General features: G+C 45.4%; 2 protein-coding genes and 1 non-coding gene across 4 annotated transcripts; 2 read left to right on the top strand and 1 right to left on the bottom strand.

Moving 5' to 3' along the window:
* Positions 1-277: 277 nt before the first annotated feature.
* On the top strand, positions 278-426 carry LOC132074027 (U12 minor spliceosomal RNA). Its single transcript, XR_009418570.1, has one exon. It is a non-coding gene; the product is annotated as a U12 minor spliceosomal RNA (small nuclear RNA).
* Positions 427-3,575: 3,149 nt separating this feature from the next.
* On the bottom strand, positions 3,576-10,669 carry LOC132073998 (uncharacterized). 2 transcript variants are annotated; one of them, XM_059473382.1, is made up of 7 exons: positions 10,296-10,669; positions 8,858-9,001; positions 7,974-8,063; positions 7,286-7,466; positions 6,581-6,664; positions 5,943-6,020; positions 3,576-4,897 (listed from the first exon to the last, which is right to left on the bottom strand). In XM_059473382.1, exons 2-7 carry the CDS (start codon positions 8,881-8,883, stop codon positions 4,646-4,648), a joined length of 711 nt encoding a protein of 236 aa, XP_059329365.1. In that variant the 5' UTR covers positions 8,884-9,001; positions 10,296-10,669; the 3' UTR covers positions 3,576-4,645. The 2 variants fall into 2 exon arrangements, with proteins under 2 accessions (XP_059329365.1, XP_059329364.1); XM_059473381.1 differs by having other exon boundaries at positions 8,900-9,001.
* A 221-nt stretch (positions 10,670-10,890) lies between these two features.
* On the top strand, positions 10,891-16,450 carry LOC132073996 (heat shock 70 kDa protein 12A-like). Its single transcript, XM_059473380.1, has 4 exons — positions 10,891-11,216; positions 12,400-12,624; positions 12,983-13,154; positions 14,048-16,450. The coding sequence occupies exons 1-4, from the start codon at positions 10,935-10,937 to the stop codon at positions 15,106-15,108; spliced, it is 1,740 nt and encodes a 579-aa protein (XP_059329363.1). The 5' UTR covers positions 10,891-10,934; the 3' UTR covers positions 15,109-16,450.
* The last annotated feature ends 602 nt before the right edge of the window (positions 16,451-17,052 follow it).

Raw genomic sequence — 17,052 nt, 5'->3', positions numbered from 1 at the left:
GCCCCCAGAAGTACGGTGGGCCCCGCCCGGGCTCCGCCCACTGCACCGGGGCGCCCCACAACTCCCCGCGGCCGCCGAGTCTCTCATTTGCATACGGCGCGGCACGTCGCGGCTCGGTTCGGCCCGTAGCAGCGGTTCCGCGGCGCGAAAGGGGACAAGAACCGAACGCAGTGTTGAGGCCACGGTATGCCAGCCAGATGCCGCTTCAGGAGGCGCTCGCCCTGACCTGTGGAGTTAGTGCGGAGCCGTGTCCCAGCGGCGCGGGGAGGTTGAGGTCATGCCTTAAACTTATGAGTAAGGAAAATAACGACCCGGGGTGACGCCCGGGTCCTCACTACCAATGTGAGAGGAATTTTTGCGCGGGTACAGGTCGCCCCTGGGTGCCCCGCTTACTTCGCGGGATGCCCGGGTGCCGTGATCTGCCCGACCTCCGTGGCGCTTGTGCCAAGGACAGAACTGCCTTTCCCGGGGCGCTCCCGGGTGGCTCCGCGCTGCTCCGGGAGGCGGCACAGCGCCAGCGCCTCACGAGGGCGCGCCGCGAAGGGAAATGCCAACCGGCCTAAAGAGCAGAAGTGCCTGAACTCTTGTCGCTCTGTTCACTGAGGTGCCTTAAGGGTCTCCAGGAGGCTTAATACAATAAACCACCAACCCAGCCTAATAAATACTCCATGTCTCTGCAGGAAGCAATTCCTTTTCTGTTTTTCTGAGGGAGCAATTACACCGTTTAAAATCAAGCTAGCAGTGGAACGGAAATGGTGCCTTGTGCAGCTCGGGCAGCGGTGAGCTCCGAGGCTCCTGCCCTGTCATGACCTGCACGACGGCGGCTCCGGGTCTCACTGCGGGCCCTGGTGCTGCCGCGCCTCCCTCAAGGCGCCCTTATGCAGCACATCACGGCCGCAGCGGCTCCAAAACGCAGCTTTGCTCCCGCCCGCAGCTCTGGCAGGAGGTTCGCTTGCGACCCCTTCTTCTGCCCGCTGTTCCTGTTCTGCCCTTTCCCCAGCACGGAATCCTGAGCTGCAGTAGCCCTGGGGCTTTGCCGTGCGTGCTGCAGCACCCATCGTGTTGCTGTGGAACTGGCGGCCCAAACACATTCCATGAGATCCAGGGGGAAGCTCCTGGACTTCAACAGTGCGGGAGCTGCCAGGGAGGGCTGGGGACGATCACAGAGGAGACATAGCAGCTGCTCGCAGCCACACAGGCTCAGGCCCCCACAGCCCTGATTTCCTGTCAGGAGGCCTTTGTGAGTCTGAAGCCATACCAGCGGTGATGCCAGGTCCCTACTTGGTTGTGCACTGGTGCTTGATCCAGCTCCAGGGTGGCACACGACTGCAGTGCTACAAATACAGCCCTTTTTGTGCTGCCTTTCTGCAGCTGTTGAGGTACTTGATCAAACTAAGGCAATGGGGTTGGAAATGTGTGATATTTGCTTTGCTGTTGCAAAACCAACAGGCGATGTTTGTTTAAGCAAATTCATTTGACTTTAAGAGCAGCTCCAGTGGTTCCACACTAGAGGGCCACCTAGCCAGTATCCTGTTTCCAGCCTGCAAGGACCCCTGTGGAGGTGGCTTCCAGACACCCCACCAACCTTAGTGCTCTTTGTGCAGCCACGATTCCTTCGGGCAGTGCCTCCACTCTCTGCTTCTTCTGCATCCTCCTGTTTGTTTTGCTTCCATCAGCCTAGTTCTTGCAACTGAAGCTGAAGAGTGTATGTGTAGCTGGCACCCACCCTCTCTTCCACCTGTGATCCCTGAAGTCCTCTTTTGTCCAGGTGAAGAATTCCAGGCCTGCTCAGACATTCCTACGGGTGAAGGTGAAGCTCCCTCCCCTCTGCAGGCTTCCACCTTCCCACGTTCAGTCTCTGTGGGAGGCTGACTGGGGGGCATGAGTCATGGTGTTGCGAGAAAGGAAGGGTTTGAACATCAAGATTGTCCTCTCTCTTCCTTTTTCTGACTGTTTTGCTCTTCCTGTAAGACAGAAGCTGTAGCTCAGTTTTCTTCATGGTTTCTTCTCTGAGGTGTGTAAGAGAAGTCGAATATTTGTTCCAGGAAGGGCCTGGGCCCCTGCTTCCCTCCTTGTGGCTGGGAGAGGGGTAAATGTGGGGTAAGCAGCAGCAAAGAGATCTCCCTGAGTGTAGGGGTCTCTACAAAGGGCTCCTTGTCCCAGTGTGCTGGAAAACTTTCAGGCCTGCCAGAGGCAGATTCCCTATGTGTGTCTCCTGAATCTGCTGGGATCCCCACAGCATGGAAGTCAGACCAGAGGAGACCATCTTGCACCAATTTCCTGTAAAATATTACTGGAAAAGCAGGGCACCCGCAATGAAGGAAGGAATGATGAGGAGGACTCCATGGATATCAGAAAGCTAAATAATTACTTTGTTACACTGTATTATTCTATACTATATTACATTCCATCTAAACTGAATCTGCCAAGCACTCAACTGCACAGTATCTCATGACTGACACACACACACGCTTGGCCCTGATAGGCCAAGGAAACAAAACCCCATCATTCTGGGTGAACAATCTCCATATTGCATTCTACTGTGGCACAAACACAGGCACAGCAAGTGAGATAAGAATTGTCTTCCCTTTCTCTGAGGTTCAGGGAATGTGAATCCCAGAATATCCTTGGGAAGAATTGTGCCTTGCTTTTCTCTGTGAAATGTGTCAACAGTGGCAGAAGCACCTGGTTTGTAGTGAGAGGTTAAAAATCCTCTGATTTTAGCAGTTTGTTCTCTTTTTCAGGACTATTGAACCCTAGGCCTTTTAGCCTTCTGAAGACTTTTAAATCAGTCTTTGAAATATAAGGCCTTGCAAGATGAGTATTTTAGTCTACCAAAAATGATGTTAAGGAGAGAAAAATCAAAGGAGAGGACACACCAGAGGAGATGCAGAAGTGATGAGCTTCAGAGATAAAACTGATGCACAGCATAGGATCCAGGCAGTTTCAGGGACCTACCAAAAAAATAGGCTAAAAATTTTCTAAGCAGGTAACAAAGAGAGCATGGCAGCTTGCCATATGTGTAGTGTTATACCTGTATAATCACATGGCATTTGGCTCAGGGTCATGCTGAAACTTCTACTTGGCTGTACAACTTACCTCTCATTCACCTTCTATGGCCTGGAAAAATGAAATATTATTGCACTGCTCATCTGAGTCTGCAACATTTTAAAAAGCATGAAAAACCAACAATGGTAGTTCTTTCTTTTTGTGAAAATTGTAGGAAATATGGTACATATGTAATTTTACTTCACCTGTTCTATTCCATAACAGATATTTCCAATAAAGGAAATATTGGAAATACACCTGTAAAAATTGGAAACGCACCTGTATCCCAGCTCATGTTGTCAGTGACCTGCAATATGCTTGGGAAATACTAAATTCCTGAGAGAAGCAGAGCCATTTGCTTGGAGAGAGCTGCACAAAAATTTGCCTTTCTTTCTGGGGGCCCATTGAGAAAATCCCAGGGAGTTTGTGCAGCCAAGGAAACTGATGGATTAGAAAGAAAAACTGGAGAAAAGGACTTGGCAGGTGTTCAGTCTTGAGTGGGTATTGGGTCTTCAAAGAAATAGGAGTTTGTTGTTGTAAAGTTGTTTATTGTATGAATACATCAGTTCTGAAGGTGAAGAGTTTATAATATTAAAGTTTGTGCTAAAAGCTTTCTGGTATGGAGTCTTGATGTTTTGAGTAGAAGCAGTAGAAGAAGTAGTAGTTAGTAGAAGCAATTAGCACCTTTTTTATCCCAATATAGGGGAAATTTATTCATAAATAATCTAATCGGCTAAAAACACGATTCTAAAACATTCTTTCTACACCTATCCAAGCTTAATTCTATTGTGTGAAAGTAGTGCTAGTTTTTACACAGAATCTACACATACAGTTCTATCTGTTCACACAAACAGTTTTATCTGTTCTATTTAATAATGTAAGCAATGTTCTGCTATGGTTTTGTTATGTCTGGTGCTAAGTTAGTTTTGTGAAAAGTAACACTACTGAACTTTAAACTAGGCTTTATGGTTTTTTACTAGCTAATACAGTTTCTTAAGGCACTTAAGATATATTTCTCCTTACTTAAAATTAAAACTTACACTCCTACTTCATGTCTGTGTGGTTTAATATATTTTAGTTTCTCTAAAGGTTCCAATTCAATTCCTATATTCCTTTCTCTCTCTGAGGGACTCAGGCTTCTATTCCATGCACTCTAACAGCAGGCACACAGCAGAATCTAAAGTCTTTTTTATTTGGTAATTCTCAAGTTGCTCACAGAATACTGTGTCACACCAAATCACATAAACCTGCATTTGCCTCATTGCATTTCCATTATGCCATGGAATACAACTTCTGGATTTCTTCCATCCAGAGCTGTGGCACATGTGTAGCTGAAGGACTTTGGGAGAGGTAAATTGTAAAGATGTGAGGAAGCAGGGGAATGCTAACAGACAGGTGGCCTTTGTGAGGAGACAATTGGCATAGCTTCAATTTTTAATACAGGTTTGTTAATGATGATTTATCCTAGGTGTCCCAAGTGGGGGATGTCTAACTTACTAGCTCTGAAAAGTAGGCAATTCATGGAGGAAAGAAAAGCAGCGTACTACATGGCAGCTCTTTCATCTTCTTATGGCTAAGTAAGTAATTAGCCTGACTCTCAAGTCATTTTCCTTTGGTCCCAGACTACACCTTTCACAATAATTTCTTCCCCACGTTTCATTATGGGCCACAGAAGTGATTCATTTTCCCAGTGCACTGCATCTTTCTTGTCCACATGCTCTAGATGTTTGCTCCTTATCCTCCACTCAGCTTTAACTGGTGGATCCTGAAGAAGCAGCAAACAATAAATATGGCAGCACTGCAGCAGGAACTGTGTTTGATTTTCAGTTCTTATGTGAATGGCAGCTTCCTGAAAATCAAATAAGAACAATTTTCAAAGCTTTGTAATATTATGCTGATGTATTGTTACATTGCCTCCCTGCCCTCATTCTGTGCAGCTGCTCCACAGGAACTAAGCACTCAAGAACTTCACTGGTCAAAGCTGCTGGTGCTGTTTGAGTGGGACATGCAGGAGACCCCGGGTCACTTTAAAAGTTCTTTTATTTACCAAGTCCTGACTTCTGGATTGTGCCAGTGTCCAGCCCCTGTCTCTATTTCCTCATAGAGAGATCTGCAAGGAGTTTGGTAAGACCAAGCTCTTGGAAAACCCCAGCAAGCTGCAAAAGGAAGAAGCTCCTCTTTGGAAGTTTCATATATCTGTGATATATATGTCACATCTTCCACCAAAAAAAGCCCACTAGAGACTTGTCCATGTGGATAGCAGGTGTCAGGGCTCTGTGCACATCCACAACCTCTGCACACTTTCCTCGGCCTTCCCAGGGGTTTGGCTGCTTGTGTTCAAGGTCAGCTCAGATTTAGCACGACCATATGACCTTGTATTCAACTGATGCAATAACAGCCAAGCTGGCAGAAAGGGTGGTGTGAGAAGGAGTTATGAGAAGCCTCATCTTCACCCACAGACTGGCCAGCAATTGACCCAGGAGCTGAGTGGTGGCTGGGTGCTTGACTGAGCTGTGGTTTGGGATGCCTCTGCCCAGTCTGGCTGGTCCTGACCCAGAGACCAACTTCACAGCTTGGTCTTGACCTGACTGAGCTTGCCCAGTGGTCACTGGTTTGTGGCTCACCCTGATCACCACCACTGGCCCTTTGCTCCTTGCTCCTTGCTTGGGTCCAGTAGGGCTGTGCCTTTGTTGGTAGGGGCATGACCCTGCCTGTCCTGCTGTACTTCTCTTAGTTACATGTACTTGAGAATGTTTTGGGAGTATATGCACTGGAAGGACCTGGCCTCAAGTGGAAAACAACCTCATGCAGAAGGGAGACCTCTCATGTTTTAAATAACAAGCTGCACAGACAATTGAACCATTGCCCAGCTCCTGGGCTGTATCTTTACTCACTTGAATAATCTGGTCATAAACCATCGAGTTTTGGTGATAGTGTTGCCTGAGCAGCTTCATTACATCTTGCATCATCACCTACAGAACAATCATAGCACAAAGCAGGCTGTTAGCATGTGGTAAGGCAAACACTGGAAATTTTTGTTTCTCATACTGGATCAATCAGTAATGGAGAAGTCACTCATTTCAGGCTTTGGAGGAAGGTCTCATAAAAGCAGCACAGGGCTGGAAAATGCTTTCTGCACCCATATATGTGTTTAATTCAGCTGGCCAATTCAGATATGCAGTGTATGGCTGTGTGTCATGGGACACAGAATAATTTAATTTTGGAAGGCTCCCACAAGGATCCTCAAGTCCAGCTCCCTGCTTCTCCATGGAATAGCTAAACTCTTAGAGAGAAAGACCTGTTTTTTATCCAGTGCTGCTCTCATACCTAGGATTGCTAGAGCTTGGCCCCAGACCTCTCAGCTCAGAAGTTATCCTCAGTATCACTGCTGACATATTTTGAGCAGTGTCCTTAGCAGATACAAAGTTCTAAATGAAATGGCGGGTGCCAATGGCCCTTTTACAGGCCATAAAAGGTGCTTTTACAGGCCTTTTACAGAAACATAAAATACCTTGGTCAAAAGTATTTTTACCTTATTCGAAGCTGGAATGTTAAGAACTTTAAGTATGTCCTCTCTTCTCTGTTGTATATCTTTTTCACAGGCATCAAACACCTTCTGCAGTGCAGAAACAACAACTGATTGCAGCATCAATCACATTGAAACCACAGGTGTAGTGTGCAAAGCTGAGAAAACATCTGCATTAAATTGTAGGGCTGCTAATTGATTGAAACATGTCTTCAATAACAACAACAAACTGTTTCATCGAGCTGCTTGCATGTTGGAGCCCATTCTTCAGCATCTGTGGGGCCTTATCATCACAGTCAATGCTAATGATGGCCTCCTCTCAGTCTTGTCCTTTAAGGTAATACCACTTTGGTGTTTTCCTTTAGATCTCTCCAGCATCACAGCAGTGAGTCAGACATCAAAATGAGGTCTCCCAGCTATCAGTTCAAGCACTAACATAAGGAAAGTGGATTGTTTTCCCACTTGTGCTTAACACCTGTGAGAGATGGGACTAGTATTTGAGTGTGCCCTTCTGAAAGACAGGAGGAAGAAGGTCACTGTCACTTTGATCTCTACAGCATTCCATAGGCCCTGCTGGGCTGGAAAATCAGAGACCCAAACTTAGGCCCCAACCCTGTCTGGTACAGAAATACAAATACTCAAAGGCTGCTATATGGCTGCACCATAATTGATGTGATAAGGATCAGATGGAGAAAATGGACTTGAACAAACCCTGATGGCCTCACTGCCTTCTTCATAGGTCCAGCGGTGGGGCATGGAGCACCTGACTTTCTCCCATTCCTGCAGCCGGAGCATCTCGTATCTCTCCAGCACAGCAGACAAACGCAAGGGGTCATTGATGTCCTCAGAGTGCTGGTGCATGGCCATCGCTTTAGCCAACAGCTTTTGGATTCTAGGTCAAGGAGGATATTAAAAAACATATCTAAGTCACGATGAAATAATGAGCAAATGTAAATATTGTACTTATGAAACTGTTTAATGTTTTCTACAATGCGCTTCTCATTTATATTATATAGCGGGCAAGCAGCTTTTTTGTGGAATGTAGTGCTTTCTCAGCTCAGTTTTGCATGATCATTGTAGGACCTGATCAGAATGCCATCTTGACTATGTCATTGTAGACTGGTTTCTTTTACTCTTTATTTAACTGGTTACCCCAACTGTCTTCTTCCCTTTGCAGAATGTCTTTTTCCCTTTGCAGAATGTCTTCCCTTTGCAGAACAACCCAAGCCATCTCCCAGAGTCAGTTACAAAGAGATGCCGGCAGGTTGAAAGTCTGGAGAGAAGGTGTCTGGGATGTCTGGTCAGAAATAGAGTCCCCAAGGACTGGAGGAAGCAAGAAGCATGTGGCTTTTCAGTGTAGAGACACACACTATGTCTGAAATATGAATAAATGCCTTACCTTCCCTCTAGCATTTTGTTCTTGTCTTTCAGCATCTCAATTTCTTCATTCTCCTCATGCAGTATTTGAATTACCTTTTCAGGAAGGGCTCTGAAACAGATTTGGGAAATCTCTTTATATGTACTTGGACGCTGGCACAACAGTGGACAGGCCCCTGTTGAATAATCTAAGTTCAAGGAAAAAAGCTCTGAGATGGGAAAGTGCAAGAGCATCCAGTAAAACTCCAGGGGAGCTGAACACCTCCCCTAAAAGCTCCCACCCAGAATTTATGCTCAAATCAAGTGGGAAGCTGTTTACATCAGAAGAAATAGAGGTGTGGTTGTGAGGATCATACTGATTTTCCCCTCTTACACTGATTATTAATGTAAAGAATCACAATATTTATTGTGACTATTCAGAAGGTGACATAGAGTACCAACAGTGCCAGACAAATTTCTGTTCTCATTGTCCATCCATCCATAAGGGAATGAAAGAAACAATAAACCACATTGCAATCAGTGGGAAAGTATGCAATAAAGTCTTAAAAAATGCACAACTAAACTTCTCCCCTCCAATTTCTGATCAGCCCATAGGGAAAAGAAATTTAGAGGCCAAAACTTGTCAAGGCTGTTCTTTGCCAGGTGCATGGTATGTGACTCTGTGAGTCAATACCAACCGTTCAAATGAAATACCCAAAGTGTAAGATTTGCACATTACATGGTGCAAATCCAACAGCTTCTGTAAATTGGCTCTGGGTTCCCAGTATAGCCTGGGCAAAATTTGTTTTGCAGAGCCCTCCCTGTGTCTGGCTCATTTTCTGTCCCACCCGCCCTAGTGTGCACCAGCTACAGTTCATTGTCAGAGGCCACACTCAACAGTGTCATTTTTGGTCACTGGACTCTCACATTATGTTATTCTTCAACTTTTTCATGATTTCAAATATTTACTTTATGTTCTTGTCCATCTCTTTGATCATTTCAAACATTTCCTTCATGGTAGAAGCCTGGTCTCCATAGGCCGATAGCTGCTGTGAGGTGTCAGATATATGTCTGAGGAAAAAAAGAAAAGGGAATTCTTATAATGAAGTGGGGTAAGAACACATCCTCAAAAAAAGTACTTTATAATTGCCAGTCCTGTGAGCAGAGGCTTCATGGCTACATCCATGCCAGCAAACGGATCCGAGACAGGACAAAGGGCACACGGGTGCAGATGTGGCACAAGTGAGTCAGCACTCTCCCAGATAATGCCTGATACATCTCAGAGGACTCCACAGGCTGTCTGTCTTAGCCAAGCCTAAACTATTGTAACCTTTTCTACTTTCAGAATTTGCAGCTGCAGCTAGCTCTAAGTTTTCTTTCTTCCTGTTTCTAAGGCCTGCGTTTAAGGCTTTCTAGAAATCTTACTTTAACTGTTTCCCACACTCAAAGTATGCCAAAACCAAGAGGGTTTGACTAATCATTAGGTCTGGATAAAGTGGGCAAGATACAAGGACAGCTCCTGAAAAACAAACTCAACCCAGACCTGCAGAGAGTGGAGGAACAGCAAATGCAGGTGATTGTTCTGCTAAAAACAACTTTGAAATGTATGGTTTTTTTTTTTAACAGAGGAGTACAAAGCTCTGTGTTCTCAAGGTATTTTTTTTTAATTTATACAACTGCTGTGTCCTGTTTCCTCAGGAGGATCCCAAATATCAACTATTATTAGAGAAACAGTCCCAGATTAAGGTGGTCCTGCAGCCTGGATCTAGGTAGAACAGAGAGCAAGCTCATCCACACAACCAGATGCCAGAGCAAGCCTTAGCATGAGGCTTTACCTTTGGTTTATGCCAAAAAACCTGCTGCCCCTCTCAGTATTACTCCTTCCCACTGAAGCACATTTTGGTTTTGTTTACTTGGATTTATTCCTTTCCAGTTAAATCACTTCGCTTTCAGTCTTTCACTAAAGACACAAGCTTTTTCTTTAAGCTAAACAATCCAATAAAAAATTTACATTTTAGTCCACCTTTCCCTGCAAAATTGATGAGCTCAGAGTCAGAGCCATGAACTCCCAGATCTTGTCACACTCTTTATACTGATATTTCTAGTTTCTGTTCCTCTTGCACCAATTTAAGATCTGCCTCCCACTTTTGAGTTGAACTTGAGCAGAATTTGGGGACAGTAACGATCTCTGTGATGGCTAGAAAAGTTAGAAAGTAGAAAACAGAGCTCTTACTGAATATTTCACAGTCAGAAAATGTTTGCAATTCAGCAACCCTCATTCAACCCTCCAAGAAAATTTGTAGAAATACTCAGACCTAGGAAGATTAAATAAGATTATCCAGAGATATCTCCTCGTGTAACCTACCTGCTGCCTTCTGCAGTTGTCTTTCTGGGATCAGTATCCTCACACTGTCTTTCCAATACCTCTCTTCCTCTGTTGCCAGAAACTTTGTGTGGATGCCATGATTCTGTTCCTCTGGAGCCAGAAATGTTGGGTGTACACCACACTTCTCTGCTGGAACCAGAATCACTGGGTGTACACCACACATCTTCTTTGCTGGAGCCAGAAATATCAGGTGTATCCGGCACTTCTGCTGTTCTGTAACCAAAACAATTGCCTTTAGGCCACATTTTTCTTTTGCTGGAGCCAGAAACCTTTCATCTGTTTATGCAGAAGAAAAAAGTGTTTGTGGAAATGTGTGGGCAGCACTGAGGACTGTTGATGCTGCTGGGAGTGCAGAAAGCTCCTGATAAGACAGTTCCCTAAAAAAGGCACTTTGCCGCTATAAAAAGCCCTGCCTTTTTTTTTTTTTTTTTCTTTTCTTCCTGGTTTACAGGAAAACGTACAATTTACAGGATGTCTAGAGTCACATCTGTCCAGCCAATAAAATCAGGGGAGATTGCCCTTCTCTCTGCAATATCAGACCTTTCAGTTTCATTTCAGTCCAGTCCCTGTTCATGCCTCTGTGCTCCCAGAGCTGCACACCTCTGCGCTGCAGCGGCCATGGCCAGCCAGTCAGTGTTTGTTGTTGCTATAGATTTTGGCACATCCTACAGCGGGTACTGCTTTTCTCTTGCTTCAGGTACAGACCAAATCCGCCAGGTTTACTGGGGAGCAGAGCATGGGTTAAAGACCCCAAAGACACCTACCAGCATCTTGTTCAACCAGAAGCAGGAGTTCAAATATTTTGGTTATGATGCTGTGATGAAGTACAAGAGCCTGCCCTCCAGCCAAGCTGACAGCTGGTACTTCTTCCAGAACTTCAAGATGCAGCTGTACAACACGGTAGGTGGAAGAGCTACTACTAATGGGGGTTGGGGCTATTCATTTGTTTGAGGGGTGGGGGTTAGAGAATCCATGAAGTAGACTGAGAAAGTCTGGTTGATGAAAATGAATGCAAGTCAGAGAGTATTTTGATGAACAAAAGAAGAAGTTTGTTTTTTTTTTTTAATTGTCAGAAGCTTCCCAGGCCTTTCCTTTATGATATTTTTTGTCTAAAGACGATAAAACGTGACTGCATACATGGGTGAAGGCAAATACCTGTTCCTAATAAAAAGCTGCCCTGTTCCCAAGCTTGACAGAGAAACTGGTCTCCCTTTGGGGACTCCCTACCTTAGTCCTCAACAAGAAACATGGATCAAGCGAAATTTCCAGTAATTCAAAGGAGATCGGCAGTTTTGGGATTGCCTAAAATCTCATCCCATGTTATACAGCTCCCCCTAGCTTGTCTCTCCCTCCCTTGAAATGTTATGCTGAAGCTAATGTAAGGATGTCCAGCTGTCCTTGAAGCCTGCAGTGGCTTTATCAAATTTCTCTCTGAAGGCTCTGTGTTGATTTAGAATAGTTCACAGCTTTATCTGTGTGTGCTTGTTCAGCCAAACACCAGACTACCCTAGGGCTCCTGGGTCCCACAGGGCCTCTCAAGCATAGAATAAGCCAGAGCACAAGGCCAGTCCCAGCAAAAGCCTCAGGTCCTCTCTTTGGTGGATGGGAGGCCTCTTTGAAGATTTTCCTCCCCAGGACAGCTGGGAATGATGTGGTTTGTCACAAGGTTGGTTCTCATTCACTTTCAGCAGGGGCTGGAGGGAGGTTTTAGTTCAGAACTATTTCTCTGCATCTGAGGAGCAAATGGTGAAGAAAAATTTCATTACAGAATTACTCCCAGCTGGCTCTTCAGGATATCCTATAGATATAGGATCCACAGCGTCTTTACAAAATTTGGCCTAGGAGAAACAGCTGAATTAACAACCACATTGACATTTTGCCTTCTGAATCACAGGAGTGGTGGGTAAGCAGTTTGGTAGCTGACCTGTGCCACTTGGACTCAGCCACAGTAGTGAAGCCAGTGCTGGGAGTTTGGTTTGGAGACAGGGGTGTCTGGGTGACTTAGGTAGTGCAGTGTTGGTGTGAAGGGGACAGGTCCCATACCGACACTGCACCATATGACCCTGGGCCTTTTTTTTGGTAGAATATCACAGCTGGCATGAAGCTGAAAGCCACCAATGGAAAGTTCCTTCCTGCCTTGACAGTCTTTTCCGAAAGCCTGCGCTTCATGAAGGAACATGCTTTGAACACCATCAAGGAGGCCTCTTCCCAAACTGTCTACGACCAGGAGGAGTTCACCTGGGTCATTACTGTCCCGGCCATATGGAGCGCTGCTGCCAAGCAGTTCATGAGACTGGCAGCAAAAGAGGTAAAAGCAGGGGTTACCCCATTTCCTCAAATTACCTTTGGAGCTTCCTTTGCCCAATTGAACCATAGGAGCTCCTCAATATGTAAGCAACCTGTATTTCAAATTCCAGCCCATTGTGCCGAGAAATCTTTCACATTGAGGGTGGTGAGGGAGAGGATGTCCCCAAATGGCAGTACAACAGCTTTGCCCTCTCTCCCCACCACCGAGTAGAAGTGAGCCCCACAGAGATCAGCAGTGCAAGAGCCACCACCCTTGCATGAACTGCTAGGGTGAGAACAGGCTCCCTTGCAGGTGGTGTTCATGCAGCAGTAATCTCACCCCCTTTCCTTGACCTGACTCCTCTCTTTTGTGATTTTAGGCAGGAATTATCTCTGATATGCTCTCTAGGAACCTGATCATTGCCTTGGAGCCAGAAGCTGCATCGCTGTGGTGCAAGCAGCTTCCACATGAAGGGTTTATGGCAGACAGCAGTGACAAGAAGAAGTTTGAAGACTCCCCTGGGATCCAGTATATTGTTGTTGACTGTGGAGGTAAAATTTTCCCTGTTCAACAGGTACCATCTTTGCTGGGTGTGATGCATGGCTATTTCACAATAGGTGAAGGTCCCAGAGCTTGGACTCCACTGCTGTGCTTGTCATAAGTTTTAAATGTTATTTCTCACCTAATGAGATCCTGTGAGCAAGGAGAAGAATAGGAGGGAAGAACAGGGTTGTGTCTCACACTGAAGAGCACTGGCCAGACAGTCAAACACGAGGCCCTGCCCTCGCAGCAGATCAGCCAGCACGGTGTCCCAGCATCAGCCACCGGCTCTTGTGTAGCCTAAGCTCACAGCCTCCTCTCCAGAAGCAACTGTAGTTAGTGCCCAGTCAAGTGACCAAAGAGAAGAGCTAGCAGGCACTGGAGAGTAAATCATTAAGAATATTTGATGAAGCACTTTGCAGTAATTTCTCTAGATTCCTGAGGTTTTTTGGTGTGATGAGAATTTTCTGCCAAGAGCAGTCCGGTGCTTGTGAACAAATACCGAAAAGGCATCAAGAGGACCACAAGTTCCTGAGAGTCTTCTCACCACTGCTCAAGAGTCAACCACCTATGTGAGGAGGCCAGGCTCGCTTTGTGATCAGACAGGAGATTGGCTTGTTCAGTGAGCAAGCTGGAGCATTCAGCTCTTATCAGAAATAACTGTAGACCAGAAATAACTGTCGTGAGACCAGGCTTTTAAACAAAAGTGCAGAAATTTAAGAAATCTAGAGAAGCACAGGCAATAGCAGAAGGGCAAGGATGAGGAAAGAAAGCAGGAGAAAAGCACATCTATGAATAGGGAATTCAGAAGATAAGACTGAATTCCGTGGAAACTCATGCACTTTAAAGCAAACAGCACCATTAATTTGAGTCTCTGTCTCTGTGTGTGTGTTTGCACATGTAGGTGGCACCATAGACATCACAGTACACGAGATCCAAGAAAACCATTCCCTAAAGGAGCTACATAAGGCAAGTGGAGGTGGATGGGGAGGCAACAGAGTGGATGAAAACTTCACCAATTTCCTCAAGGAAATATTCAATGATGGTGTATGGGATGAATATGTGAAGAAGTACCCTACTGAATTACAAAATATGATGTACAACTTCAGCTTACAGAAATGCTCTGCTAGTAGGGAGGCAGTCTACATACGCTGCTACTACAACCTGACCAGAGTGGCAGAGTTCAAGAAGGACATTTCCCAATTCTTTAAAAATGCAGCAGGAGCTGTGTGGTGTGATGGGACAATCATGATTACATATGAGAAAATGAAGAGCTTGTTTGACTACAGTATCAACAATATAATTTTTGCTTTGAGGGAAATTCTTTGCAGACCTGAGATGGACAAAGTCCAGTACATTTTACTTGTGGGAGGCTTTGCATGCAGCATTATCCTGCGAGATGCAGTGAGGCAGGCCTTTAGCAGCAAGTATCATATCCTTTGTCCCATGGAGGCCCAGGCAGCCATTGCAAAAGGGGCTGTTTTATTTGGAGTTAATCCACACATCATTACCTCAAGAATCAGCTGTAGGACATATGGCTTAAGAGTAGGTAAGAAATTTGATGAGGCTATCCATGATGCCCGTAAACGGAAGGTCTCGAAAGCTGGTGACTTTATTTATTGCACAGATCTCTTCTATAAACTGGTGGAAATTGGGGAGTCAGTGGACATAGACGAAGCTGCGCACTATGATTTCTTTCCAATTGAACCAGATCAAACAGGGGTAACCTTTGCTTTCTATTGTACAAAAAAACAGAATGCTCAGTATGTGGATGAGGAAGGGATGGAACTGCTTGGCTCCTGTGTAGTGCCATCACCAGCCACATGGCTGGGGTTAAAGCGCAGGCTGAAAATTGAGATTCAGTTTGGGCTCACTGAATTTAAAGCCACATGTACTGATGTTACTTCCCAAGAAAGTCGGACAGTTATAATAGATTTTTTATCTTATAATTACTCATCATATTGAACAGATCTTAGATGCCTTTTCCAACCATTATGATTCTGACAATTCTATGACTTTTACCATAGAGGAGACAACTGGACCAGTAAGTTCATCATTCAACTTTCTTTTTATGCAGTAAAACTACTAGTCTGATTCTCTGGTTCCTTCCATTCCTCACATTCCTCCTTCCATTCCTTACCCTTTCAGTCCAACACTTTATTTTCTCTTCCTCTGTATCTGACAGCAGGTTTTCCTGCTGGTTTATCTCATGCCCTTTTAGCTTGTGTCTCTGAACACAATAGTCCATACCATCAATACAGTCATCTGTGACCTACCTGTGTTTGATGGAAAGCCTCTGGACTGGTGTCTAACTTCCACATAAAGCAGCCCATAGATGTTTATTTTAGCCTGATGTCTTCTTGCAGCTACATTTTCTCTTTCTCTGACATCAGAGTCCAGGTTTAATTCTGCTGGGGGTGATATTTAGTGGATTTCTGTTTTCTTCAGAATATGATTTATATAAACTCTATGTAATTAAAGCTCCAGTGTCCCAGACAAAGGAGTTGAGTGAACCAGTCTAGGGGCTTGTGTCCAAAACCCGTGGGAGTCCTGTTTCCATTAAATGATTGGGTGGTTCAATCTCATCAATTGAGCAGATATAAATGTCAGTTGTAACATTACAGATATGAATAGTGCACATGCTGCTGCCTGATGCTTCTGTGCAGCCCTGGTACTCTGAATCTCTGATTTGAGCATGATATTTTCTATATCTGTTAAAGCTGATCTCTTTCCTCCTGCCTGCAGCACCTGTGCACAAGTTGAGCACTGTGGAGGCTTCATGAGCCTAAATTTGTCCACAAAAAGGATGCAGTCCTGGAGCGTGCTGTGTCTGGCTGAGGTGCAGTGAACTTTCTTCATAGCAACCCTGATGTTGGTGTGTGGTTTGGGTCCAGAATGATGCTGATAGCACACTGATGGTTTGGGGTGGGCTGGTGTTGCAGTGTGATGCCATTTCCTGTTTTAGCTATCCCAGCCGTTTCCCAGGTGTGGCAATACCTTCTCCCTTCCCCTCCCACTTCCCCCCTTGCTAAGTGCTGTCAGTCAATCTTAACATTCCAGCAAGGGCGTGGTCTGGTTGGTGCAGTTCAAAAGATGCCCCTCAGCCCTGGGGTCATTGGCCTGTCTAGGTGTCATTGTCCCCTGAGTCTTCCCCCACTCCCACCTGGTTGGTGGCTCACCTACCCCTTCCCCTCCCCCTTTCCCCAGGCTTAAAAGGACACTGAGACCATGCGGTCGGGATTCTGCTGCAGCTGTTACAAGATTCAGATGTCTGTGACCCTGGAATAAAACTCTGGATTAAACCCTGCGGCAGAATCCGTCTCCTTTTCCTCTTCACCTCGCCTAAAGCCCTTCCACCAGTGGTAACATTGAGTCCTTGCAAGCCTGGACTTGTGCCAAGTGCCCAGCTGCAACATCCAGCCAGCCAAAGGTGTCTCTGAGGTGAAATACCACAGCTGCTGCCTTTGGTCCAGCAGCAAGGGTCGGACGAGCCCAGGGATGTTCCATCTGGTAATGGGATCTTATTCCAGTAGGCTGGGGTTTGTGGAGTTGGCTTTCTTCCCCTTTACCGAGGATGTAGTTTCTCTGCTGAACACCAGCCTCCACCAATGCCAATTCTTGGTTTGCTGGATACAGTGCAAGAAAACTCAGCCCTGTCATCCTTATTAGTTGAATGATCACGTTAGAGTCACTGCTGGCCATGTACTGAATGGTGTTAATCGTGAGAGCAGCACTCAGAGGACTAACCTACATATATGCTACGCCGTATGATATATAAAAGTGAAATGATTTTGAAATTTTAAATGTTAAATTTAAAATGTTTAAGCGTGCAATAAAAATATTCACAACAGACACCTGTGTGCATTTCTACCAGGTCAGGTGGTACCACTCAGAACACTTCATAAGGGC

This window comes from Ammospiza nelsoni, chromosome 5, assembly GCF_027579445.1.
Source record: "Ammospiza nelsoni isolate bAmmNel1 chromosome 5, bAmmNel1.pri, whole genome shotgun sequence".
Taxonomy (NCBI): Eukaryota; Metazoa; Chordata; class Aves; order Passeriformes; family Passerellidae; genus Ammospiza; species Ammospiza nelsoni.
The sequence above is the reverse complement of the archived record's forward strand: the minus strand, read 5'-3'. Positions and strand labels throughout refer to the sequence as shown.